Raw genomic sequence first — 26827 nt, 5'->3', positions numbered from 1 at the left:
CTCTTTCTACAAGATTTTGAAACTGGAACTTTAATGATGAGCACCCTGCATAAACTAACTTACGTCATATACCTAAGAAGCAAATATAGTTCTCTATGCCAATGATGCAAGTATTCTAATCATGACTAATGGCCATTCTCATTCATTCAGCACTTGAAGAAATGAAACTTTTTTAATTAATCTGAAAATGAACTGTCACTTAATTTAAATAAATACAACACTTCAGTATTGCACAAGTCCTGAACACACCATTACAACTAATGTGTGAGCATAATCAATAAATGAAACACAGTATTATAAATTCTTAGTTGTTAGTGTATATACAGATAAGAAGCTGAAATGGAAGTCATATGTTACAAATATTCTTTTACATCTAAGCTCTGCACCTTTTTTGTTATGTATAATGTAGGATTTTGGAGACAAAAAATGTCAAGAAGTTGACGTACGTTTTTTACTTTCATTCGCCAATTTTTATAGAATCATTTTCTGGAGTAACTCTTCAAGGAAAAAAGTGTTTTCTTGCACAGAAGTATATAACAAATATAACACATGATGGCTCTAGAATCTCTTTCAAATAGCTTTTCAGACTATTAGGGCATATTGACAAAACGTCATAGTATATTTACTACCTTATGAAGTTTATTGTCAACAATCAAGCATGGTTTGAAAACAACAGTAACATTTATGAATATAACAGTAGAAGCAGAAATTATTTACATTATCTATCATTCAGCCTCAGTGTGGCACAGTAAGGGCTGAGGTATTAGACCACAAAAATATTTTGCCACCACCCAGTTACATAAGCAATTCAGTGCATAATAAAGTTAACTTCAAACAAAATTTAAATCCTATCTGTTTGATAACTCCTTGTGCTCCATAGAAGAATTTCAAATTTGTAGTAGTTGTGGTGGTAGAAGTGGTGGTAATGGTGGTGGTGGTGGTGGTGGTGGTGGTGGTAGTGGGGTGGTGTGTGGGGTAGTGTTTGTGTGTTTGTGTGTGTGTGTGTGTGTGTGTGTGTGTGTGTGTGTGTGTGTGGTTGTGTGTGTTTGCATTTGAGAGAGAGAGAGACAGAATCACTGCTGAATTTAAAAATAATAATAATAATAATAAAATCATACAACAAAGTTCTTAAGAACTCATATGAATGATCAGCATGTTATTTATATATCCTGCTGTAAAAATGCACTATGTTTGTGAAACTGACTTGGTCCACATCATAGTGAGAGGTAGTAGTTATGACCCACAGAATAAGCAAATAACTAACATTCACATGAACCACTCGTCTTTATAGCACTACCATTTGTATTTATGTGTGATTAATTAGATGGACATCAGGTGACTGCAGAAGCAACAACCTGTGTGACTGAATTACTATGAGGTGCTGCTGCCAGGTGAGTACCGGGAGCTCATAAGCCCAAGTGCAAAGATTGAGTGTAGGGCTGGTCCTATAGGCCTCTGTCACCAACCTAATCCTTGCATGTCAGGCAGCACTAATGATAGAGTAGCAGGTGTTTTAAAATTTTCCGGACAGATTCAATGTTCAAACAAATTCCTGGCTTGCAGTCAGTTGCTGATAAATTCATCATATGGTATTTTGACCGGGCACCTGCCAGTCATCTTCAGCTGACTCATCACAGACTGACAAAGACTTGCTTCATTCCAAAATATATAACATGCTGTAAGTATTCCACACATGCATCAAAAACATGTTGACAGACGATCCACACTTCCTGATGGCAGTGCTCTTGCTGGTAGAATCAAGGAACTCAGCTGTCTTCTGGATTACTGGTTGCTGCACCCACTGGCACATTCTGTCATCTTTGATTCAAACAAGTCATGGAGATGATGGGGCTGCATCCACTGTCTAACTAGTAACCACTATCATGACTGATCAGCTTTTACAACATGCAAATTTTGATGGATTCTTTACTAATCGAGTCTAAATAATAATGGTCAAAGATTTATCATACTCTTTTGAATGTCCAGTGGAAACACAATGTTCAGAAACAGCAGATTTGCTTGGTTGCAAAAGGCAAGTCCAGCATTGATGCTCAGTGCAACGTTCTTTCACAGAGTGTCTGGGATGTCCTATATAAACCATATCACACTGATAAGGTATCTGGTAAATTTCAGTCTTCTGCAATAACAAGTTGTTCTTTACTGATCCCAAGAGGTCTGGAATCTTATATATTGGATGGAAAATCACTTTTACCTGAAATTTACAGAGGATTCTAGCTACTTTAAATTAAATGTTGCCCACAAAGGGAAGAACAGCTGAAGACTTTTCTAGCATATTCTCCTCTTTATCCACTATCTGATTCTTGGTTTTAACTGACAGTACCCTGTTTATCTGCTGGGTGTAATATCCATTTTTTAACTCTGTCTTTGGGTGGACAAGCTCTTTATGCAAATTATCTACATCTGAGAGACTGTGAGTTCTGTGTATGAGTGTTTTAAGTATTATTATATTTTCTGATGGGTGATGACAACTTGATGCTTGCAAATACAAATCAGTATGAGTGAGCTTATCATAAACTGAATGCCCCAGAGAGCAATCATTCTTTCATCTAACCAAGACATCCAAGAAAGGCAGGCAATTGTCTCTCTGTATTTCCATAGTGAACCAAATGTTGTTATGAAAGGAGCTGAGGTGGTGAAGAAACTCCATTAATTTATCTTCTCCATAAGGCCACAAGATGAAAATACCATCCATATGCCAGCAAAATATAGTTGGCTTAAGGGCAACTGATTCAAGCACTCTCTTCTCAAAATCCTCCATAAAAAGATTGTCCACCAAGAGAGACAGAGGGCAGTCTATGGCAATGTCATCAGTCTGTTCAAAACATTCCTGGTTGGACTTAAAATAGATTGAGGATAGCACATGCTGAAACAAAACAGTAATGTCCACTTGACACCTTTTGCCAGTTAGTGCCAAAGGACATGTGAGAGGTAATGCAACTGTTTTGTTATCCCATAGTATTTACGATGATAAGATCATCATACATGATGGTCTGCTAATGACTCTACTTATAGGAGGACTGATTATGACCTTACAGGACATGTGTAATGGAAAACTTCTGCACTACTGAAAACTTCCTCATTACCTCTAAAGATCATCAAGAGGTCAAGACAACATGGTTTTCCTCCAAGACTATATGGCCTTCAAAACATACATAAGGGAAATATCCTATTAAATTCAACAGTGAGCAACAATGGAGCTCCTACATAAGATTTAGCCAAACATCTCACTTTTTTGCTGAGACTATTGGTGGGCACATGCTTAAAACACATCTGTAACTCAGCAAACTTTATCAATAGACTGGGGGCTCTCCATCTAAGCAGTTCTGATCATTAGCTTTTTACAAAAGTCCCTCTCACAGATTCTTTGATACTAATTGGCAAAAACTTTCAAGGGGACATCACTGCCTTGCTTTGGGATCCTCTATCCTCAACCAATTTTAAGTTCAACCAAGAATATTTTGAACAGACTGATGACATCACCATGTGTGATGAAGCAAGCTAGTATTTTTTTTTTACTTCCCATCTGCCTACTGAAATTCGTCTTTCATTAACATACATGAGTGTAATCTGTATTTTCATAAAAGAGAAAGGTTGGCCATCAGTTTTAAATAATATAACACCAGATCTAATTTTATGCTTAGTTTTATGTATGTATTTGATTTTCTAATTTATTCTGACTATGCCTAGTTAGTATCTTTTGTTATAGGGTGAAATCAGTGATTGTTTCATAACTTAAATTCTACTGTTGATGTATAAACAAATATGAATTCTGTACTAATGATAAATATTTGGAGGAAAAACTAATAGTATTCTTAAAGGATCTGTTTGGATCTAATTGAAAACATGTTAGCATAATTAATTAATTCCAAAGTAATTAACAGTTTTGTCAAAAGTATTGTTTGTGTAAGGATATCTTTTAATTTTATCATTTAAATAAATAATTCAGCCTAAACCTTGTAGTAGAAGAGACTGTTAAAAGGAATTAATTTTTGTATTCAGTTAATTTAATGAATTAAGTTTTAATTGTAATTTCTGTAAATTTAACTTGGAACAATGTGTAGTTTTGGCACCTATTATTGTGAGGATATATAAGGGCCCAGTTTTTGGTCCTGAGATAGTCAGTGCCCAGCCAAGTTTCAGATTAGGAACCTTCATTGGTGAGATCAACAACAATGCATCTGTGAAATAAGTGTTACACAATTAGGCCATGTGTTAAAACAATGATAGTGTCTGCTCCATACGTACCTTTCTATTATTTAAGAACTGTGAACTTTGTGGTTAGGTTTTTACTGCTCGTAGATATTCAACAGTAAACTAATGTAGCAGCATGTGGATGTTTGCCTGTAACCTATTAATAAGGCTTAAACAATAGTGTATTGGCAATATAACTGTGTAAGTGGGAGGTTGTGAAAAGTGATAGTAAATGACTGAGAAACACAAATGTGTACCTGTTAGCTATGTCATTTGCAGTAGACAGTACTGCACTTCCATCCCTCATTTTTTCAGCCAGTGCGTCAACACTGAGGACAACTAATGAAGAAATAAAGCAAGGAACATCATCATACATGGGCAGCCTTCTGTCTCCCTTGGTGTGCAACCTTTTTCAGAGGATTTTGAGGAGAGAGTGCTTGAATCATCTCCCTTGAACCAATTGTCTTTAGGAAGCATGTGAACAATCCTTTCATAGTCTGATCTCATGGAGAAGATAAACTGGTGGAGTTTTTTCTCCACCTCAGCTCCATTCATAACATCATTCACTTCACTATGGAAATACCATAAGATGGTCAAAACATCATGTGATGAATTAAACAATGATCAGCTGCAAGCCCAAAATTTTTTTAAAGATACAGTAACACAAACCAGAGGAGCAAACATAATGCAGTACATCTCAACTTTATCAATGTGATGCACCATTTTGTTTTTACTCGTCTAGCTGTGTGCCATGGTACTGTGATCAGGAGATTTCAAGACTACCAGGATTGCATTCATGTATCACAAACAAACAAAAATTTGCTTATATAACTTTACTTTTTTTGAGATTTTAATGAGATTTTATGACAACCTCTCACAGTATTAGCTTTCTGTTTGCTATAAAAATTCAAAGTTAATATGCATGTTAGTGTAATATGTAATTTACATTCTTACATCAAAGTATTCTGATAAATTATATGTGGTGACTATCAACCACAAGAAACATCATATCCAAATTTGACTTGTAGACTCATTGATCAAGGATCTATGATGTATCTGTCTTTGCATGGTTTCTCTCTCGAATGTTCACACTTTGTGTATTTGTGCTACAGTTATTTAATAAAAGTGTCTTTCAATGTACATTGTGTTGGTGATTGTTATCCTTTCACCATACAGCCAAAGAAAGAAAATCACCACATATCTATTACTTTTATTATACAATGCAAAGTCAAAGAAATTGGTACACCTGAATAATATCATGCAGAGCCCCTGTGACTACACAGAAGTGCCACAACATGATGTGGCAAGGACACTACTAATGTATGAAGTAGTGCTGGAGGGAACTGACACCATGGATCATGCAGGGCTGTCCATAAATCCATAAGAGTATGAGGGGCTGGAGATCTCTTCTGAACAGTATGTTACAAGGGATCCCAGATATGCTCAATAATGTTCATGTCGAGAGATTGGTGGCCAGCGGAAGTGTTTAACCTCAGAAGAGTATTCCTGAAGCCAGTCTGTAGCAATTCTGGATGTGTGGGGTGGGGTGTCGCATTGTCCTGCTGGAATTGCCCAAGTCCATCGGAATGCACAGTGAACATCAATGAATGCAGGTGATATTACAGGATGCTTATGAACTTGTCACCTGTCAGCATTGAATCTAGATGTATCAGTGGTCCCACATTACTCCAACTGCAGACATCCCACACCATTATAGAGCCTCCACCTGCTGTCATGCAGGGTCCATGGATTCACGAGTTGTCTCCATACCCGTACACGTCCATCCGCTTGATACAGTTTGAAATGAGACTTGTCCAACCAGGCAACATGTTTCCAGTGTTGACAGGACCAGGTGAGGACTAAAGCTTTGTGTTGTGCAGTCATCAAGGGTACACAAGAGGGCCTTCAGCTCCAAAAGCCCATATCAATGATGTTTCATTGAATGGTTCACACACTGACACTTGTTGACAGCTCAGCATTTAAATCTGCAGCAATTTGAAGAAGGGTTGCACTTCTGCCACGCTGAATGATTCTCTTCATTCATCGTTGGTCCCGTTCTTGCAGGATCTTTTTCTGGCTGCAGCGATGTCAGAGATTTGATGTTTTACCACATGCCTGATATTCCCAGTACACTTGTGAAATGGTCATACAGGATAATCCCCACTTCATCGTTACATCAGAGATGCTGTGTCACACCGCTCATGTGTCAACTATACCGACTAGAGCACCACATTCAAACTCACTTAAATTTTGATAACCTGCCATTGTAGTAGCAGTAAGCAGTCTAACAATAGCACCAGACACTTTTTGCCTCATATAGGCGTTGCCAACCACAGCACCATATTCTGTCTATTTACATATCTCTGTATTTGATTACATATGCCTATACCAGTTTCTTTGGCCCTTCAGTGTATATGTTCTTTTTAAGTATGTTAAGATTTTCAATGTCCAGTGTGACGTCTTCTGACAACCTGTTAAACCATTTTGCAACAGAATCTGAAACACCATTCTGAGCCCCAGACAAGTATACTCTTCCATGAACCACAGTTGTAATATCTCATAATGAATATGAATATGTCAGCTAGTTTACAAATTTACCAGATGTTTCTAGAAAGCAGTTAGGATTATATGTGATGCACATCTTCAAACCTCAACTGACAAATGCTTAAGAAAATGAGTATATAACATTATAATTTCTTCGTAATATGTTGAAATTCACATTACGTCAGAAAAATATGAAACACATTATAACTCACCATCCTCTGCAGTATTAAAAGGTACTTCTTTTGAGTTTCCAACACCTATCTTTGTTTCAGCAGCAACAGCAACACTGTATTCTGAATATGGATGAACTCCCACAAACTCCGTTTGTGTAACAGATTGAGGTTCTTTGATACTGGCAGAGCTGTTCTGTGGGCATGGACAGTCTGGTCCATTTCTTGGACCTTTGCAAGTGATTGTAACATGATAGTACAACAATATTCCTCGGCTACATGTTGGTGGCTCCCATTGTAGTGAAAGCGTACCATTACTTTCACTTACTGATAAACTTTTGGGTTCATCTGGAACTGTAAAACAAGTTTTTCATGGCAAAAAGCAGATACTATCAAAAAGACTGTCAAAGTAATTATTAAACTTTATAAAAATCTGGAAATGAATTTGCTAGTCAATACAGAGGTTATATGCAGAATATCAGAGGATTTTGACATTGCAAAGCCTAAAACAACACTTGCAGTATGTAATTTCCTTATCAAAAATTGCAAGTGCTATTTTTCTATAAATTGTTTGCTAAGAGTTTTTCTGCCATTAAAATTATATAGTTCTTTATTATATTCAACTTCATGGATGCTGCAGCAACATACCACCACATCTGTTTTACTTAGGAGTGCACATTGATTCCACAGATGAAATTACAAGCCAATTTTAATAGATAATGTAATTCTTGTGCATACCTAAAAAGACCAACATTGTCTTCCTATTGCAATTTCTCACCTTCTAACATTCCCTTATATTCTTCAGTAATTTAGCCATAGACTACTAGCACTAACAGTTTGTATTTGTAACAATGATTTCCAACAGATTGAATATTAAACATACAAAACACAATAAATGAATAGAGCAGAAAAAAAAAAAAAAAAAAAAAAAAAAAAAAAAAAAAAAAAGGCTACGTTAGCCAGTCACATAGATTCATGTAAGGAAAGCAGAGCATTGTTTAATTGAATCACATGAAATATCTCCATTAGAACACTGAGAATAAGGTTATACAAAGATATAAATATGGTAATCAAATATCCTAAGTGAAATATGATTAATAAAAGCAGTGAAAGCAACAAATCACCAAATATTTGAAGCACTGAATCATTGACAGGCACATAATCAAGAGTGAGGCTATTGTTATCTTTCACAAGAATCCTTCTCTAGAGCTATAGTGCATATATATGCCTCCACTGCTGCAATGTCCCAGCTGGCTAAATTGGCTGTTACTGCAGACCCCAGTCTGAACCTTTGCAAGCCTCTGCCTCATAGCATATAGAATATTAAGAGTGGATGACCAAGAATGAAGCACTCAGAGTAAAAAGGGTGTAAGACAGGGATGTAGTCTTTTACCCCTACTGTTCAATCTGTACATCAAAGAAGCAATGATGGAAATAAAAGAGTGGTTCAGTAGTGGGATTAAAGTTCAAGGTTGAAGGATATCAATGATATGATTTGCAGTCTAATGAAGAAAGAATATGGACTGAAAGTAAATGAAAGGAAGACGAAAGTAATGAGATGTAGCAGAAATGAGAACAGCAAGAAACTTAACATCAGGATTGATGACCACAAAGTAGATGGACTTAAGGAATTCTGCTACCAAGACAGCAAAATAACCTACAACAGATGGAACAAGAAGGACATCAAAAGCAGACTAGCACTGGCAAAAAGGGCATTCCTGATCAAGAGAAGTCTACTAGTAGCAAGCATAGGCCTTAATTTGAGAAAGAAAATTCTGAGGATGTACATTTGGAGTACAGAATTGTATGGTAGTAAAACATGGACTGTGGGGAATCCAGAACAGAAGAGAATGAAAGCAGTTGAGATGTGGTGCTACAGATGAATGTTGAAAATTAGGTGGACTGGTAGGGTAAGGAATGAGGAAGTTCTGCTCGGAATTGGTGAGAAAGGAATATGTGTAAAACACTGACAAGGAGAAGGGACAGGATGACAGGATATCTGTTGAGACATCAGGGAATGATTTTCATGGTATTATAGGGAGCAGAACGACAACATCACTACAATGAAGTTAGCCAGGCAAGGTAGCTGTGAATGTAGCTGTGAATATGTGGTGTGTGTGTGTGTGTGTGTTTGTGTGTGTGTGTGTGTGTGTGTGTGTGTGTGTGTGTGTGTGTCTGTACTCTGCTACTCCGTACCTCTGAAGTTTCAGCAAAAGCTTGCAACATTCCCATCGCGTTTGTGTGTCTGTCAATGTGTTAACACGACTTCAAATATATGACGAGTGTTGTTACCTTTGTTCTCCTATTAAATTTATCATTAGTATTGTTGAGAACAGTCTGATTTATACACTTGCATCCATCACCCCCTCCCCTCTCCTGCCCCTCACCGAATCCATCCAACAAAAGGATAACATTATACGTGTTGGATCACATAATGTCAGAAGCTTGAATGTGGTAAGCTTGAATGGGTTAGGGAATCTAGAAAACCTGGAAGGGGAAATGCAAAGGCTCATTCTAGATATAGTGTGAGTCGGTAAGGTGAAACAGAAAGGAGTCAATGATTTCTCGTCAGATGAGTATAGGGCAATATCAGCAGCAGCAGAAAATAATATAAGGGGAGCAGGATTTGTTATGAATAGGAAGGTAGGCAGAGAGTGTGTTACTGTGAACAGTTTAGTGATGGGGTTGTTCTTATCAGAATCAACAGCAAACCATCACTGACAATGATAGTTTGGGTATATCTGCCAGTGTCACAAGCCTGAGATGAGGAAACAAAGGAAGTATATGAGCATATTGAATGGGTAATGCAGTATGCAAAGGGAGATGAAAATCTAATAGTCAAGGGGGACTGGAATGCAATTGTAGGGGAATGAGCAGAAGAAATGGTTACAGGAGAATATGGGTGTGGGACAAGGAATGAAAGAGGGGAAAGACTAATTGAGTTCTGTAATAAATTTCAGCTAGTAATAGAGAATACTCTGTCCAAGAAACACAAGAGGAGGAGGTATACTTGGAAAATGCCAGGTAATATGGGAAGATTTCAGTTAAATTACATCATGGTCAGACAGAGATTCTGAATTGCAAGACATACCCAGAAGCAGATATAGACTCAGATCACACTTTAGTAGTGATGAAGAGTATGCTGAAGTTTAAGAGATTAGTCAGGAAGAACTAACTCACAAAGAAGTGGGATATGTAAGTACTAAATAATGATTAGATATGCTTAAGGTTCTCTGGGGTTATAGATACAGCAATAAGGAATAGCTCAGTAGGCAGTATAGTTGAAAAGGGATGGACAGCACTAAAAAGGGCAATCACAGAAGATGGAAAGAAAAACATAGGTACAAAGAAGATAACTGCAAAGAAACCATGGGTAGCAGAAGAAATACTCCAGTTGATCAATGAAAGAAGGAAGAACAAAAATGTTAAGGGAAATTCAGGAACACAGAAATACAAGTTGCTGAGGAATGAAATAAGTAGAAAGTGCAGCAAAGCTAAGACAAAATTGCTGCAGGAAAAATGTGAAGAAATCAAAAAGGAAATTATTGTCAGGACTGACTCAGCAAGTAGATAAGTCAAAACAATATTCGGTGAAATTAAAAGCAAGGGTGGTGACATTAAGAGTGCAGCTGGAATTCCACTGTTAAATGCAGAGGAGAGATCTGATAGGTGGAAAGAGTACATTGAAGGCCTCTATGAGGGGGAAGATACGTCTGATGTGATAGAAGAAGAAACAGGATTTGAGTTAGAAGGGATAGGGGATCCAGTATCAGAATCAGAATTTAAGAGAGCTTTGGAAGACTTCAGACCAAATAAGGCAGAAGAGCTAGATAACATTCCATCAGAATTTCCAAAATCATTGGTAACAAAATTACTATTCAAGTTGGTATGTAGAATGTATGACTCTGGAGACATACAACCTGACTTTTGGAAAAATATCATCCACACAATTCTGAAGACTGCAAGAACTGATAAGTGCTTAACAGCTCATGCATCCAAGTTGCTGACAAGAATAATATACAGAAGAAGGAAAAAGAAAATTGAGGATGTGTTAGATGATGATTAGTTTTTCTTGGTTTTAGGAAAGGTAATGACACCAGAGAGGCAATTCTGACATTGTGGTTGATAGTGGAGGCTACACTATAGAAAATTCAACACACATTCATAGGATTTATTAACCTTGAAAAAGTGTTCAACTGTGTAAAATGGTGCAAGATGTCCAAAATTCTGAGGAAAATGGGAGTAATCTATAGGGAGAGAAGGGTAAATACAACATGTACAAGAGCCAAGTAAGAATATTAAGAGTGGATGACCAAGAATGAAGCACTCAGAGTAAAAAGGGTGTAAGACAGGGATGTAGTCTTTTACCCCTACTGTTCAATCTGTACATCAAAGAAGCAATGATGGAAATAAAAGAGTGGTTCAGTAGTGGGATTAAAGTTCAAGGTTGAAGGATATCAATGATATGATTTGCAGTCTAATGAAGAAAGAATATGGACTGAAAGTAAATGAAAGGAAGACGAAAGTAATGAGATGTAGCAGAAATGGGAACAGCAAGAAACTTAACTTCAGGATTGATGACCACAAAGTAGATGGACTTAAGGAATTCTGACAGCAAAATAACCTACAACAGATAGAACAAGAAGGACATCAAAAGCAGACTAGCACTGGCAAAAAGGGCATTCCTGATCAAGAGAAGTCTACTAGTAGCAAGCATAGGCCTTAATTTGAGAAAGAAAATTCTGAGGATGTACATTTGGAGTACAGAATTGTATGGTAGTGAAACATGAACTGTGGGGAATCCAGAACAGAAGAGAATGAAAGCAGTTGAGATGTGGTGCTACAGATGGATGTTGAAAATTAGGTGGACTGGTAGGGTAATGAATGAGGAAGTTCTGCTCGGAACTGGTGAGAAAGGAATATGTGGAAAACACTGACAAGGAGAAGGGACAGGATGACAGGATATCTGTTGAGACATCAGGGAATGATTTCATGGTATTATAGGGAGCTGTAGAGGGTGAAAACTGTAGAGGAAGACAGAGATTGGAATACATCCAGCAAATAATTGAGGACATAGGCTCCAAGTGCCACTCAGATATGAAGAGTTTGTCACAGGAGGGAAATTAATGGTGGGCCACATCAAACCAGTCAGAATACATTTGTCTAGGTAACACATTTAAGGGATCAACTTCATAAGACCAATAGTTAATGTAAGCACAAAATAAGTGACTCCAAATGTGAACTGGTGGTACATTAATAACAGGTATAACCAACAGAATGTTGGAATGCAAGCATACAAATACATATACATTGTGTTGTACAGGAGCTAGATGTCAGTTTGTGGGATGGGATCGCATGCCTGTTGCACTTGGCTGGGCAATACAGGGACAGTTAATGCTGTTTGGGATGAAGCTGGAGTTGTCTGCTGATGGTGTCTTACATGTGTCCTCCATTGGTGAAAGATTTGGTTATTGAGCAGGCCAAGGCAACATGTGAGCACTCTGTAGAAGACATAGGGTTACAACTGCAGTATGTGGGCCAGGGTATTACTGTTGGAAAACATCCCCTGGAATGCTGCTAATGAATGGCACCACAATAGGGTGAATCACCAGATTGACATACAAATTGGCAGTCAGGGTGCATGGAGTAACTACAAGAGTGCTCCTGCTGTCATACAAAATTCATCTGAGACTGTAACTCCAGGTGAAGGTTCAGTGTGTCTAGCACACAAACAGATAGGTTGCAGACTGTCAACTGGCCTCCTTCTAGCCAACACACGGCCATTACTGACACCAAGACAGAGCCAGCTTTCGTCAGAAAACACAACAGACCTCTACCCTGCCCTCCAGTGAGCTCTTGTTTGATACCAATGAAGTCACAAACAGTGCTGGTTTGGGGTCAGTGGAAAGCACACTACAGGGCATCTCACTTGGAGCTTTCCTTGAAGTAACCAATTTGTAACAGTTCATTGTGTCACTGTGGTCTCAAGTGCTGCTCAGATTGTTGCTACAGATGCAGTAGGTTGAGATAGAGCCATATGTCAAACACAATCGTTTTCCCTTTTGGTAGTGCCATGTGGCTGTTGGGAGTCTGGCCTTCTTGTGATCAAACATTCTCATGACCACCACTGCCAGTAATCAGGTACAGAGGCTACATTCTTGCCATGTCTTTTGCAATATCACAGAAGGAAAATCCAGCTTCTCATAGTCCTATTATATGACCTTCTTCAAACTCAGTGAGGTGCTGATAATGGTGTCTTTGTCACCTTAAAGGCATTCTTGACTAACATCAACTCACCACATCCAATCTCAAATGTGATTAATGCTCATGATCATAACAGTATTGCATTTAAAGCAAACCTGATTTGCATCCTCTTAGTGGCACTACTAGTGCCACTCTTATGTGACTGGTGCAAAATGTGAATAGATATCATCTTTCATATGTAGAAACATGCCTATGAACTTTTGTTTATGTTGCATGGCTCCTTCTCAATGTTGTGACCCTTTCTTTCTGTCAGTGTATATAACCTGTAATCTGAACCAGCTGTTACACTGTAAATACTTCATATCAACATTCAATTTCATTGTTCTATACTAAAAGAGCTCAATAAATTTTGAAGTATCACAAACTGTCTGACAGTTGTAGACTTTGTTTTATCAAACATTAGACGACATTAATTATATCTTCAAAACAGCAACATTAGAAAAATAGAACTGGAACCCAAATCCTAGGACATGTAAAATAAAAAAATTGTGAAACACAAACAAGAAATTTGTTTCATATTTAATAATTACAATATTTAGTTATGAATTCCTTCAATTTCATATGTGTTGTTCACTAAATCATTCCAGTACTATGATTCGTGCAGTCTGTGGATACTTCTAGAATGTGGTCAAACCGAATACAGAAATTAAAATTTTAGAGTTCAGGTGGGTTTTGAAATCACAAACCTCCATGCAACAACCTACTATCATAACAACTACACTACGGTGACTGTGCTACTCAGCTTCTTCTGCAACATTGCTCCCTCCTTAAGAGAACAGTATCTTGGTGTTATGTCCTCCTAGCGCAATAATGAGTCATCAGTCCTGCATACTCCAACTCCCCATGACTGATGTTCGCCCTGGTGGTGAAATTCTTAGAACTTCCCTTGCCACTACATTCTTTGTCACCTTTCCACTTGTTGCCTGTCGCTGGAGCTTCAAATTTACCCTGGGTTGCAGGATCCTTATAGGGCTTTATTTGAAGGATGTGGACCGTATCTCTGATCTTTTGTTGTCTTGTGTCAGGGTTGAAATCTACAATTCCATAAGTAACATCAGACAACTGTCTTACAACCTTTCCCTCAATTGATAATTAATGACCTTGGGGCACAGTGTTTTAATACAATGTCTTCCACGATGAATTTGGCTACCTCAAATGCTTCGGCTGTTTTAACGGCTTTTCTAATAGCATAGTGTGTCAGATAATCAGTGCATCTATTGCCACAAGCAGACATTGGAAATCGTCTGAGAGGGTCAATCCTGACATGCTGGAAAGGTGTACCAGCTGGTGGAATTGGTATGAGTTGGCCAGGTGGTTTCTGAGGAACTGTGGATCCTAACATATGTCTTAATAAATCCTAAAAGTCCGTCCTCAGGTGTGTCATGGAATTTCTGTAGAACATCTAAGTTCATGTGTTTAGGAATCACTGGTAGCCACCTCTTCCCAAATGGATCAAAGTTTTTCTTTCAAAGTAATCCATTAACTACCTTAAATTGTCCTTTCACATCCTCTGACCGATTTAAGGCAAGCATAATTTGAAATATCTTGGCGTCCTTCTGCTCAGCAGAGAGATCCTGGAGTGCAGCAAGACAGTCTTGATGGTCTTGCACAGGGTTTCTTGAGAGACAGTTGGCATCTTGGTGTTTTCTTCCACTTTTGTACACTATGGTAATGTCATACTCTTGAAGAGATAGTGCCCACCTGGTGAGTTGTCCTGTTGGATCTTTAAGACCTGTCAACCAACAAAGTGAATGATGGTCTGTAACAACTGTGAATGGCCTTCCATAGAGATACTGTCAAAATGTGCACATGGAACAGATGACAGCAAGACATTCTCTTTCTTTAATTGAAGAGTTTCTCTCAGCTTTTGTAAGTATCCTAGAAACATAGGTTCTCTGTTCCATCCAAAATCTGCAACGTAACAGCACCAATCCCATACCCACTGGCATCTGTGTGTAGTTCTGTTCTCTCATCATACAGACCAAGTACAGGGTCAGTCGTCAGAGGTTTTTGCAGTACATCGAGAGCACATCAAAACAATCTTGTTGAGCACCACCCCAGATAAATTTAGCATCAGCTTTTAACAATACTTGGAGTGGCCTGGCTTTGATACAAAAGTCTTTGATAAAATGACAGTAATAAGAACAAAATTAACATAATCTGAGGAAGCTTCTCACATCTCTAATACCTTTAGGGATAGGAAATTCCATTATAGATCTCACCTTTTCTGTGTCTGGTCACACATCTTCATTTGGCACAATGTGTCCAAGTATTTTGATTTCTTTTGCTGCAAGGAGACACTTTCTTGGATTAAGTTTCAGTCCGCCTTGTTGGTGACACTTAAGAACGGCCCTCAGTCTTTCTATGTGTTCATCTCATATCTCTGAGAACACTATAATGGCATCTAAATAACAAAGACACCTATCCACTTCAGGTGACTTAGAAGACTATTCATCATCATTCAAATGTTGCTGGTGCATTACACAATCCAAACGGCACTTCCTTAAACTCATACAGGCCTTCAGAGGTGATGAATGCAGTCTTCTGACAATCAGCCTCATCTACTTCGATTTGCCAGTATCCTCAGTACATGTCCATGGTTGAGAAAAACTTAGCCCCTTCAGACAATCTAGTGTATCATCAATTCGTGGAAGAGGGTAAATGTACTTTTTAGTTATCTTATTTATCTTCTTGTAATCAACACAAAAGCACCAACTGCCATTTTTCTTCCTGACGAGAACCACTGGTGATGACCATGGGCTCTGCGAAGGCTGAATGATATCATTCTTCACCGTTTTCTCTACCTCATTGTGAATTATTCGATGTTCTGTTGCTGACACATGGTACACTCTCTGGCTTATTGGTTGATGGTCTCCAGTGCTAATCTGATGCTTCACTGTTGATTTATCTATTTGCTCTTCACTTGTGGATTGAAGCATTCAGAGAACTCTTGAAGAATGGAAAGTAGCTTCTTCTATTGTTTCTTAGTGAGATCCGGTGATAGTTGAGGTAGACAATCTTGTCTCAAAGTGTCAGCACTAATTTCGCCCACAGACTCGACATGGGAGGTTTCTATGACACTCATCTGCTTTGGAATTAATGACTCAGTGTTTGCTATGCACATGCATCTTGGAAGGATTTCAACGACAGTTAACTATCCACAATTGACCAAACCCATTCTTAAATGAGATAACAAAGGCTGGGATGATGAAGCTATTCTTCAGTGGTATGCTTCTCTTACATTCCACTACAAGATCCATGGGTTGGTGACATAATCTCCACACACTGGGATGCACATCTTCCTGTCCACAGTACCTCATCTCATCTAGCATAATCTTCTAGTGACCACAACCTATAATTGCCTGAAAAGCTTTCAAAAAGTCCCATACGAGAATGACAGCATGACTACACTCGTGTAAGATGATGAATTCTAAGTGCTGTGTATGGCCACTTATACCCACATGAATTACACATCTTCCTGTAGGTTTTACATATTTCCCATCAGCCACCTTCAGCAGAGATGTTTTGTTCTCGATGAATACGGTTGTCTGCAATGGGCAACGGTACTTCTTCGAAATGACTGAATATGATGCCCAAAGTCCACAAGAGCTTGGTCTGGTCGGCCATCCATGAGGATATCGAAGTAGTTTCCTATCATTTTTGTAATGGTCGACAGAGGAGGATTTTTCTCTTCGGTGGCGTCACCTCCAAGGGAGGTCACATCCTTTAGTTTTCCAGGTTGCACTGGCTAGGTGATCAGCTGGAGCTTCTAAGCAGCATGTTGGGGAGCGTCCTCTCCATCAGCCAGCTTGCAGCGATGGTGACGTACGTCATCCTGCACCCACATCCTCTTGTTCATCTTCGTCATCGTGGAGTTGGCGTTGGCTAAGATCATTCTGTTGTCTTCTGGCTTGGGTGTCATCAAATATCTGCCACCTTTCTTGACAATGGTGCACTACACATCTCAGTCATCCACAGTGAAAACATACTGGATGGTTATCCTGGGTCCTCCAGACATCAGTCTTCCTTGGTGCCCAAACAGGTTCCTCAGGTGGTGTTGTAGGAACGTAATTTCACCTGGGTCTCAACTTTTTTTACCTTTTTAAAGGGAAACAAAGAACGAGAGATTGGGTTCAATGTCTGTTCCATGTCCTCCCTTATGACCTCCTGAAATGTCTTGGTTTTTTGCTCACAATGCAATCCAAGTGCCTTCTGAATTTCCTCTCTCACTGTCTGATGAAGAACACTTGTGAAATCAGTTTCTTCCTCCATCACAAACATTGACATGATGTTTGTAATCCATTCAGACTTTTTGCATGTAATTCTTTTTTGATGCATTGTCTCGATATACTGGCACCATTTTATGAAGTTGTCTGTTGTCGAAACCTTCTTCCAGGGTAGGGCTTGATATATGCCCTCAGCAACACCCTTCACGATATATGCAACCTTATCTTCCTCCTTCATTCTAGGATCCACTATTTTACACAGCTCCAAGATGTCTTGAATGTAGGATGTTCTCATACCATTGCTTGGCAATGCCCTCCAAGTAGAAAAATACGTTAGCCAAACACACAGTCTCATCCCATTTATTAAACTTGGCTATATGCTAATATACCTTCAGCCACTTGTTTGGATCTTGGTCATCATCACAATAGAACCCAGAAGTATGTCTCATGTGGTGGCATACAGTTGCTGTCATCGTAACATGCTCTTCTTCTTCTATTTCCGATAGACTGGGATCTATTGAATATGGCTCAAACTTGTGTTTCTCACCACGTAAATGGCGGCTCTGTCATGGCCTGGTGGGAGCCACTGTGTCACCGATAATGTGTGGTATCACAAGTACCAATACCCAGCATCTCCACCAGAATAATGTCACGTAGAATAAGGTGTAAGTAGATGAATGACAAATACTATCTTCATTTAATGAAGATTTATTTAGCACTTGCATATAGAAGAGCTTGGAGTGAATTGCCTCCAGCCAGAACATATAGGTTATATATACATCTACAAAACATTCCAGTACAATGATTCTTGCCACTTGTGGATACTTCTAGAATGTACTTGAACCAGATATAGAGATTAAAATATTACAGCTCAAGTGAGTTTTGAACTCACAACTCTCCGTGCAACAGCTTAGTATCACAAGCACTACACTGCAGTGACTGTTCTACTCAGCTTCTAATGTGACAGCATTTATTATATTTACTTCTGAGTCATTTATAAAATAATGATATAAATTGGTGAAGATTCATTTTTCAAGAAAATTTGTAAACTCTTTGGAATATTGTCAGTACCACAGAATGGATTAATAGTGGGTAAGCCTCTGATGTGATTGGACATGTTTTTATTTCTGGCAATAACAATGTAGTTTTTGTTTTTGTTGTGGAACTTGTAAAGACAGTGTGATACAGAAAAAATGTGAGAGAATAAAATTAACTGTTCAGGCAATTCTTCAGATGTTATTATGCCAATTGGAACCATGAGAACCTATGATATCAAAAATTTCTGCTTCAAGAATCAACCCCTATATGTGAAGAACTGAAGCCAATTATGAGAAAAGAAGATAAGTAAAAAAAGTTTATTATAAATCTTACTCCTCTTTAAGGAGTTTATTATGAAGTCAGTAACAATAAAGAAATGAGGGAGGGGTAGATTACAATATACTATTACAATTTCTTCAGAAATATGTTGAAATCCACAGTACGTTAGAAAAAGATGAAACACATTATGACTCACCATCCTCTGTAGTATTAAAAGATGCTTCTTTTGAATTCCCAATACCTATCTGGGTTTCAGCGGCAACAGTAACACTGTATTCTGAATATGGATGAAGTCCCACAAACGTTGTTTGTGTTTCAGATGGAGGTTCTTTGATACTGATAGAGCTGTTCTGTGGGCACGGACAGTCTGGCCCATTTCTTGAAACTTTGCAAGTGATTGTAACATGATAGTACAACAGTACTCCTCGGATACATGTCGGTGGCTCCCATTGTAGTGAAAGTGTACCATTACTTTCGCTCACCAATAAACTTTTGGGTTTATCTGGAACTGTAAAACCAGCTGTGCTTTGGATTCCATGGTAAAAAGCAGAAACTATCAAAAGTAAGTACAGTCAAACCTCAACAGGACAATACTCATGGGACCATGAAAATGATATTGTTATAACAGGGTTAATGTTACAATGAGGTTTTGTTAATAGTGACTACTACAGTGCTATACCTTAAAGGTCAGCACATACAGTACTGTAGTATGTTTCTGATGAGAAATAACAATAAAAGACAGATAATAGAACACATTTTGATCACTCCACTTGTTAGTACAGTACCTTTCTCTTGTGTACAGAAGAATTCACTCACTTCACTTTGTTTTTTTTGATGATTCTATTGTAAATATTTTCTTTATCTATTTCAATGCAATCAATTGTTCCACTGAAACATTTGGGATTGAGGGTGCTGCTTGCTAAATATTTCCAGCTGACCTATTAGCTCCATTAGAAAAGGAGCAGGTCTTGCACAGTCTTATCACATCACTATCATCATCAGAATTTTCAACAGGCTAATTACTCCTTAACTCTTTGATCATAGATTCATTGGTGCTTTCTTCAAACACCAATGTATCATCATCCACTGACACACATTCAACTACAGATACAGCTATGATTTTACCACCTACTGCTGAATACATCTCAAGATCACTTTGAACATCATCCTGCATTTTCTCATCCACCACAATTTTTATTATTATTATTATTATTTCCCCCCCCCCCCCCCCCCCCCCAGCAGTTCACAATCACATTTGGCTTTACACTATTCCAGGAACTATCAATCATGTCACACGTTGAACTAGAGGTGAATGGTATTTTGTCTTGAAGTTCTTAAGTATCCCCATGTCTAAAGGCTGAAGGCTGAAGGACTGGAGTGAAGTTCAGGGGTAGTATCGTAGTCTGGCATGTTGTTATGCACACTACAATTATTCACCAGCAATACAATTTTCTTATTTTTCCTTGCCATCTCTTTATCAAGCAAAAGCAGCCACTCACTAAGAACATGAGGCATCATACAAGCTTAAAAAATATAAAATTGATCTGGTAGGGTAGACAGTAAAATAAAATGTATGTACTCTTACCTGTTACTCTTGTTACATTTTTTAAGCAATAGGGATGTATCCCTGATGCATTGCTCCACAAAAGAACCATAGGCATATTTTAGATTACTTTTTTACATTTTTCCCCTCTAAAGGCCATTGCCTCTTCTGCCATCAGCTCGTAAAACAATCCCATCTCATCTGCATTGTACATGCTTTCAGGTCTGTATTTTTCCACCAGTTCACACATGGTGTTTTTCTGCCAGCATTTTGCATCACCTAAAAGTGCTGGTTTTTCCTTCCAAGAAATCACTTCAAAAATTATTCCATGTCTCTCCTTAAATCTCTGCTACCATCCCTTTCTTACCTTAAAATTAGAAATGCCAAGAAACTTACTGAAATCTAAGGCTTTTTGGCATATCAACAAGCCATTAGTATATTCTGTGCACACATCTCATTTGACCACTGCAGTGTAGCATTGTCCACATCATCAGCAACATTCATCTTCATTCTTTTTCTTCAAGACTTATACTTGTCACTTAGAAAATTTTCTCCAGCTCTTTTCAAGGAATCTAGCTAACTTTGATTGTGCAAGTCCATATTTCCTTGCCATGTCTGCCAGTTTCATTCCACTGTTGATGTCTTTTAAAAACCTCCATTCAAGCCCTTGTTCAGATCTTATTAACAAAGTCCAAAGCATATTTACATCAACTTACGAACATTCATAGATCACAAAAATCACAGAAATAAACTGTGTACAAGCCCAACACAACATGCCCAACTGCATTTCAGGCTCAACAATATACAGACTAAAACAGTTAACACTGGTTCAGATAAAGGAGCTCTATGACTCTTTCTATTTGCCATTTAGCACAGGTCTCCCATGATTATATGCTATTTGCCACCTGCTTACTGACATGAAAGTATGGGACAAAGCTTCAGAAAATACAGTGCTGAAGGTTAAGAGATTTATCAAACAATTATCATCAGATTCTCAGTAGCAGAAAATGGTAAGATCCCCAAAACTTTGTCTTCGTTATAACAGGGTGTGCTTAAATTACTTCATCATTGTAATATTGTAATGATTGATAATTAACGTAGTACTTATAGGGAATCTGCTGGGACAATATTAAATAATCACTGTACTTGGATTTAACATTGTTTTAGTAATTGTTGTGAGGAGGTTTGACGGTATTAAATTTCATAAAACTCTGAAACGCACTTTTTTTGATTAGAAAGGCTATACACAAAATAATGGAGAATTTTGATATTGCAAAGCCTAAAACAACAGCTTTAGTATGTAATTACACTATTAAAAGCTCTGAGTTCTCACATACACATACGTGCATGTGCGTGGCTATATTCAGATGAAGCTGTACAGCTGTATGTGTGTGTGTGTGTGTGTGTGTGTGTGTGTGTGTGTGTAGCTTGAAAAAGGATTTGTTCAAAAGCTAGCAAAGCTCTCATTCTGATTTATGTGCCTTATAACAGTTCAATGCCTTTACTATTCATTGAGTTTTACCTCTATCGCCCGAATTATTTACATTCCACCACGACTTTCCATTAAGATATCACAGTCCTGATTTTTTTACCAACTGCTTACTATCACTTACACTTCCATTCAAATTATACAATTCTCTCTTACATTCAGTGTCATGGATGCTGCAGTAAACCTGTCAACCTAATGGTTTCATTTATATGTGATGACTTCCAAACATATGACTATCATTCATTGTCTGGCAAACACTCACAAATTTCAATTCCGCATATAAAAATACAACCCATTTCCAACAGATTATGTGTATCCTCTGTACACCTAAGAATACCTATGTTCTCTTCCTGCAGGAATTAATCATCTTCAGTACCAGCAGTACAAGCCCCACACCATGGAGCATAGTCTTCAATCAATGATCATATTATCAATTTAATTTCATTCTTGTTTATGATCACCATACACTTTCACCTGTCTTACTCTCATTTCCTACCTATATTTCATTTACATGTATTTTTTCTTTAAAAGTATTTTATATTCCAACAGAACTTTCCATTACCATACTTGTAATTTTCCTTTCTTATTTCCTATTATTATCATCCTTAAATTTATTGATAAAACCCTATCCCATATAAATATTTATTCTTAGGCTCAACACAAATTTCAATTTCCTAAAATGCCATTTATCTGTATTATTGTTGAATAAGTTCCCAAATGATCTCTTATACCTCAGCTGTCTACAACCAGTGTTTCTATTTTATTTGCTTCCATTATGATTTTGTAACATTGTTATTGTTTGATGAGACAGTGATCTGAATTAAATTCAGAAAATCAAGTATTCTTATTCTTTCTAGTCTGAACTGCCGGTGTTGGCAGTGTGCTTGCCTGTGTGAATGAATGGTGTGTGCCTCTCTTTTTCTGATGAAGGCTGTGGCCAAAAGCTTATGTGTAAGAAATATGTAATTGCACCTGTCCACAGCTTAACATTTCATTTTTATGGTAAGTAGCAATCTATCTTTTCCGATATGGTTATATTCCCATCTCAACTTTCCATTCTTGAAAACTACTAATTACTAAGATTGCACTACCTGGGGTCTGGGTGCTAGCCAGCAATGCTTTGTGAAATATAATTTGGTTTAAGTTTTGTGAGTTGTGTTTAAGGAACTATCTAGCCACACTTTTTTTTTTTTTTTTTTTTTTTTTTTTTTTTTTTTTTTTTTTTTTTTCCCCCCCGTAACAGGGTGATTTGAAGTTTGATTCCTGAATAATTTTATTTTACTGTTGTCCATATTGGCTGAGAACAAAGCTTGCAAGTGGTCACCATGCTGTCTTAATTACAGTTCCTCACATATTTTCACAAATTAGTTGAAAGTTACAATAAGGTAATTTACCTGTTTCATATACAGCAACTGTGCTTGTTGTCAGTTGTTACAACACAACTTGTTGTCAGTGTATGTCATATGTAAGTTGCAGTTTTGCCATTTGTAAGTGGGTGCATTTGTTCTGGTTGTGGATTATGCCTGCTACTAATTGTGTTAACCTTAGCTATGGGCTTTAGCCCAAGACAGGGGAAGTGAACATTAGTAGACCCAATTATAGGTTCTCATCTTAGTAGAGAGAAAAGTGCTGTCTGGTGGAGCATGCAGGGACTTTACTGCAAACAGGTGAGGCACCAGGAGGCTGTGGCAGTGGGGTTCACATTAAACCCACCAAACACTAGTAATACTTGCATTTCAACAACTGTCTTCCCTTCCAAATCAAAAAATCCCTCCCATTCATTCTGTCCACCCAGAGATGGTGTATCTGCTGTGACAAGAACTTCTTTACCAAGTATGTTGAGGGTCTCTAAGGCCTTCGCAGAAATGGACTACTCCCAGATCAAGTTTGCAAACAGATCACCTGTGCCATCCCCCCCTTCCCCCTCACCCCTCCCCCTCCTCCCTCCCTCCCAAATAGACACACACACAAATTCAGCATAATCCCAGATTGGAACAATTGAACCACATTCTTCCTCAGGTCTTTGATTACCTATCATCATGACTTGAAGTGAGGGTCATCTTACCCAGAATCCTTCTCACTCCTTCCAAAGTGGTATTCTGACATCCACACAACATCTAAAACATCCCGATGCTATTTCCAATACCAAACCATTGCCACAGAGTTCATATGCAAGACCTGCTCTATTCACCAACCAAGCACAACTTTTTATATATTTTGTGACTATCAACCAGCCGTTCACCAGGATGAACAGCCACTGCCAAACTATGGACACGAGCAAAGTAGACCACCCCGTGGCACAACATGCAGCTGAACATTAACACACTTGATTTCAATATTTCAATGGCTGTTTCACTATCCGAGCCACCTGGATCCCCCACTCAACCACCAACTGTTCTGAACCATGCAGATGGGAGTTGTCCTCACAAACCATTCTCTACTCCTGGAATTATCCTGGCATCAACCTACAATAACCTACTAGTCCCGTACCCTTCATGTTTCCAACTGCTTTGTCCTACCACCTCCTCACTATTCTCATCCCCTCACCCTCTTTGCATGCTACCATATGTCAAAGCACCCACCCACCTTTCCCCTTCCCCCCTCCAGCTCTTTTTGTCCCCCACCCCTCCCACCAATTAGCTGCTCCTCAACCTCTCAATGTTGTGCCTGTTGGCTCCCAAGTCTCTGAACACTCTGTTAGACAGCACTCATCTCCCCTCACCCATACCCTGCTATCCCTTCCCCTTCCCTGCCTGCTCCAGTTTGCTGCTTCCATTCTGCATGACAGTTGTATTCCAGTTTGGTCTGTCAGAGAAAGCAGCCGTGTGTGTGTGTGTGTGTGTGTGTGTGTGTGTGTGTGTGTGTGTATGTGTGAGGTGCCATAGCTTGTGCGAATGAATGCATGTTTGTTTTCTGTTCTGAATAAGGATTTGGCCAAAATCTAATGTGTAAATGTCATTTCATTGTGCCTGTCTATAACTCAAGGTGTCATCTTTATGAGTGACAAATTATCTTTTCTTTATATTGCTGATATTCCAATCCAGAGTTTCCATTGTAGGATTCTGCCTAACAGCTTTTGTTCCACCCTATATCCCTGTGATGTTTCCCTTTATTACTATTCTCTATAGCATTACTCTTCTCAGTGTTCATTCTTTCGTTTCTTCCCTGTGTTTATTCATTGCCTTTCAAACCACATATACTATCGAGCCACACTGTATCAATGATCTCATCTGTGCACAACACTCAGCTATGTGACATGCAGCTTGTTAGTGCAGCATCTGATACCCCAAATTATTCCCACCTACAATTATAATTATTCCTATTGCTCAAATTTTCTCCCTCATTCTCATATACTTTCATGTTTCACTTTCCACACCTACATGTGCTGCACCAACTCCAATACTATACCTCATCCATAATTTTTTCCCCACATTTTTGTATGTTTTTCATGTACTTGTGCATACTTTTACAAATCTGCACACAGTTGTCATTATTTTCACATATTATAGTATATTTTTAAGTATCTGAGCATGTTTTTATATAAGTGCATATGCATTTGCATGCAAAATCAAACAATGGAAAATCCAGGATGGAATGTGTTAATATAATGAAGAAGATAGTTGCTACTCAATGTATAGCAGAGATACTGAGTTACAGAAAGGCACAACAAAAAGACTGTCACACAATTAGCTTTTGGCCAGCAAGACCTTTGTCAAAAGTAGACAACATACACACATGCACACACACACACAAATACAATTCACACACATTTGTGTTTGCATGAATGTGTGCCTGTGTGTATGTTGTCTAATTCTGACAAACACTTTATTGGCTGAAAGCCAATTGTGTGACAGTCTTTTTTTTGTGGCTTTCTGTGAATCAGCATCCCTGCTTTTGCATATATGTACATAATTTTACACGCCTTTTAGTGTTATCCATCTCCCCTCACAATCACTTAATGTTTTCATTTCCCCATTTCTGATGACATTACCCATTTCCTCAGTGTCATAACTGCCACAATGGACACCTTGCTCCATCTTTCTGCACCAGTTCAGAAAAGATTATTGATGATATCTTTATGATCAGGACTCAGGGCAAAGACACCCTGTCCTCATTCCTTCACAATCTCAACACTTTCTTTTCTATCTGCCATTTGGAAATGGAGCTCTTCCTCTCTGATGGCTCCATCTGCACCTCTGTCCACACAAACCATCAGTCATTAATAGTACCTGCATTTTGATAGCTGTCATCCCTTTCATACCAAAAAATCCCTTCCTAACAGTCTGGCCACCAGGGGATGGCATATCTGCAGTGACTAGAACTCCCTTGCCCATTACGCTGAGGGTCTCACCAAGCCCTTCACAGACAGGTATTATCCCCCTGACCTATCCACAAATAGATCTCCCTTGTCATTTCCCCACCCATCCCCAATCCTCCGACCAACACCAAGTATGAGCTACAAAGGAGTATCCCTTTCATCACCCAATCCACAACATTGTAGTCCATCCCTATGCCACTCCCAGTCCCAACCCCTTGCCACAGGAGTCATATTCCTGGGGAATACCAAAATGCAAGACCTCTTCAAACCACACAATCAGCACTTCCTATTCCAGTCCTGTCAAAGGCTTATCTTACCCCATCAGAGGCTGGGCCATTTGTGAAAGCAGCCATGTCATATAACATCTCTGCTGCAACCATTGCACAGCTTTTTATATTGGTATGACTACCAACCAGCTGTCCACCAGGATGAACAGCCACTTCCAAACTGTGGCTGAGAGCACCGTAGACCAGCTTGTGGCACAGCACGCAGATGAACATAATATGGTTAATTTCAATGGCTGCTTCACTACCCAAGCCATCTGGATCCTCCCCTCCACCAACAGGTTTTTGGAGTTATTCTTACAATGCATTGTCTGATTTCAGTATTATCGTGGCCGCAACCTGCAGTAACCTACTGTCCCCTGCAGTAACCTACTGTCCCCACACCCTAAATGCGACAGGTTCCACCCCCTCTGTCCTCTCACCTTCTCCCTGTTCTTGTCCCCTTGCTCTCTTTGTGTGC

At 38.6% G+C, this 26827-nt stretch overlaps 1 protein-coding gene across 2 annotated transcripts in view; it reads right to left on the bottom strand.

Annotated features, from left to right (window-relative positions):
- The window catches only part of LOC126412247 (phosphatidylinositol phosphatase PTPRQ-like), a 452520-nt gene that overhangs the window by 291204 nt on the left and 134489 nt on the right, over window positions 1-26827 (bottom strand). The window contains exons 4-5 of one of the 2 annotated variants that reach the window (XM_050081743.1): window positions 18930-19241; window positions 6969-7280 (exon numbers count right to left, since the gene is read on the bottom strand). In XM_050081743.1, the coding sequence (XP_049937700.1) occupies window positions 6969-7280; window positions 18930-19241 (624 nt within the window). The remainder of the gene's footprint in view (window positions 1-6968; window positions 7281-18929; window positions 19242-26827) is intronic. The other variant, XM_050081744.1, reaches the window with a different exon arrangement.

Source organism: Schistocerca serialis, chromosome 7 (assembly GCF_023864345.2).
Source record: "Schistocerca serialis cubense isolate TAMUIC-IGC-003099 chromosome 7, iqSchSeri2.2, whole genome shotgun sequence".
Lineage (NCBI taxonomy): Eukaryota > Metazoa > Arthropoda > Insecta > Orthoptera > Acrididae > Schistocerca > Schistocerca serialis.
The sequence above is the reverse complement of the archived record's forward strand: the minus strand, read 5'-3'. Positions and strand labels throughout refer to the sequence as shown.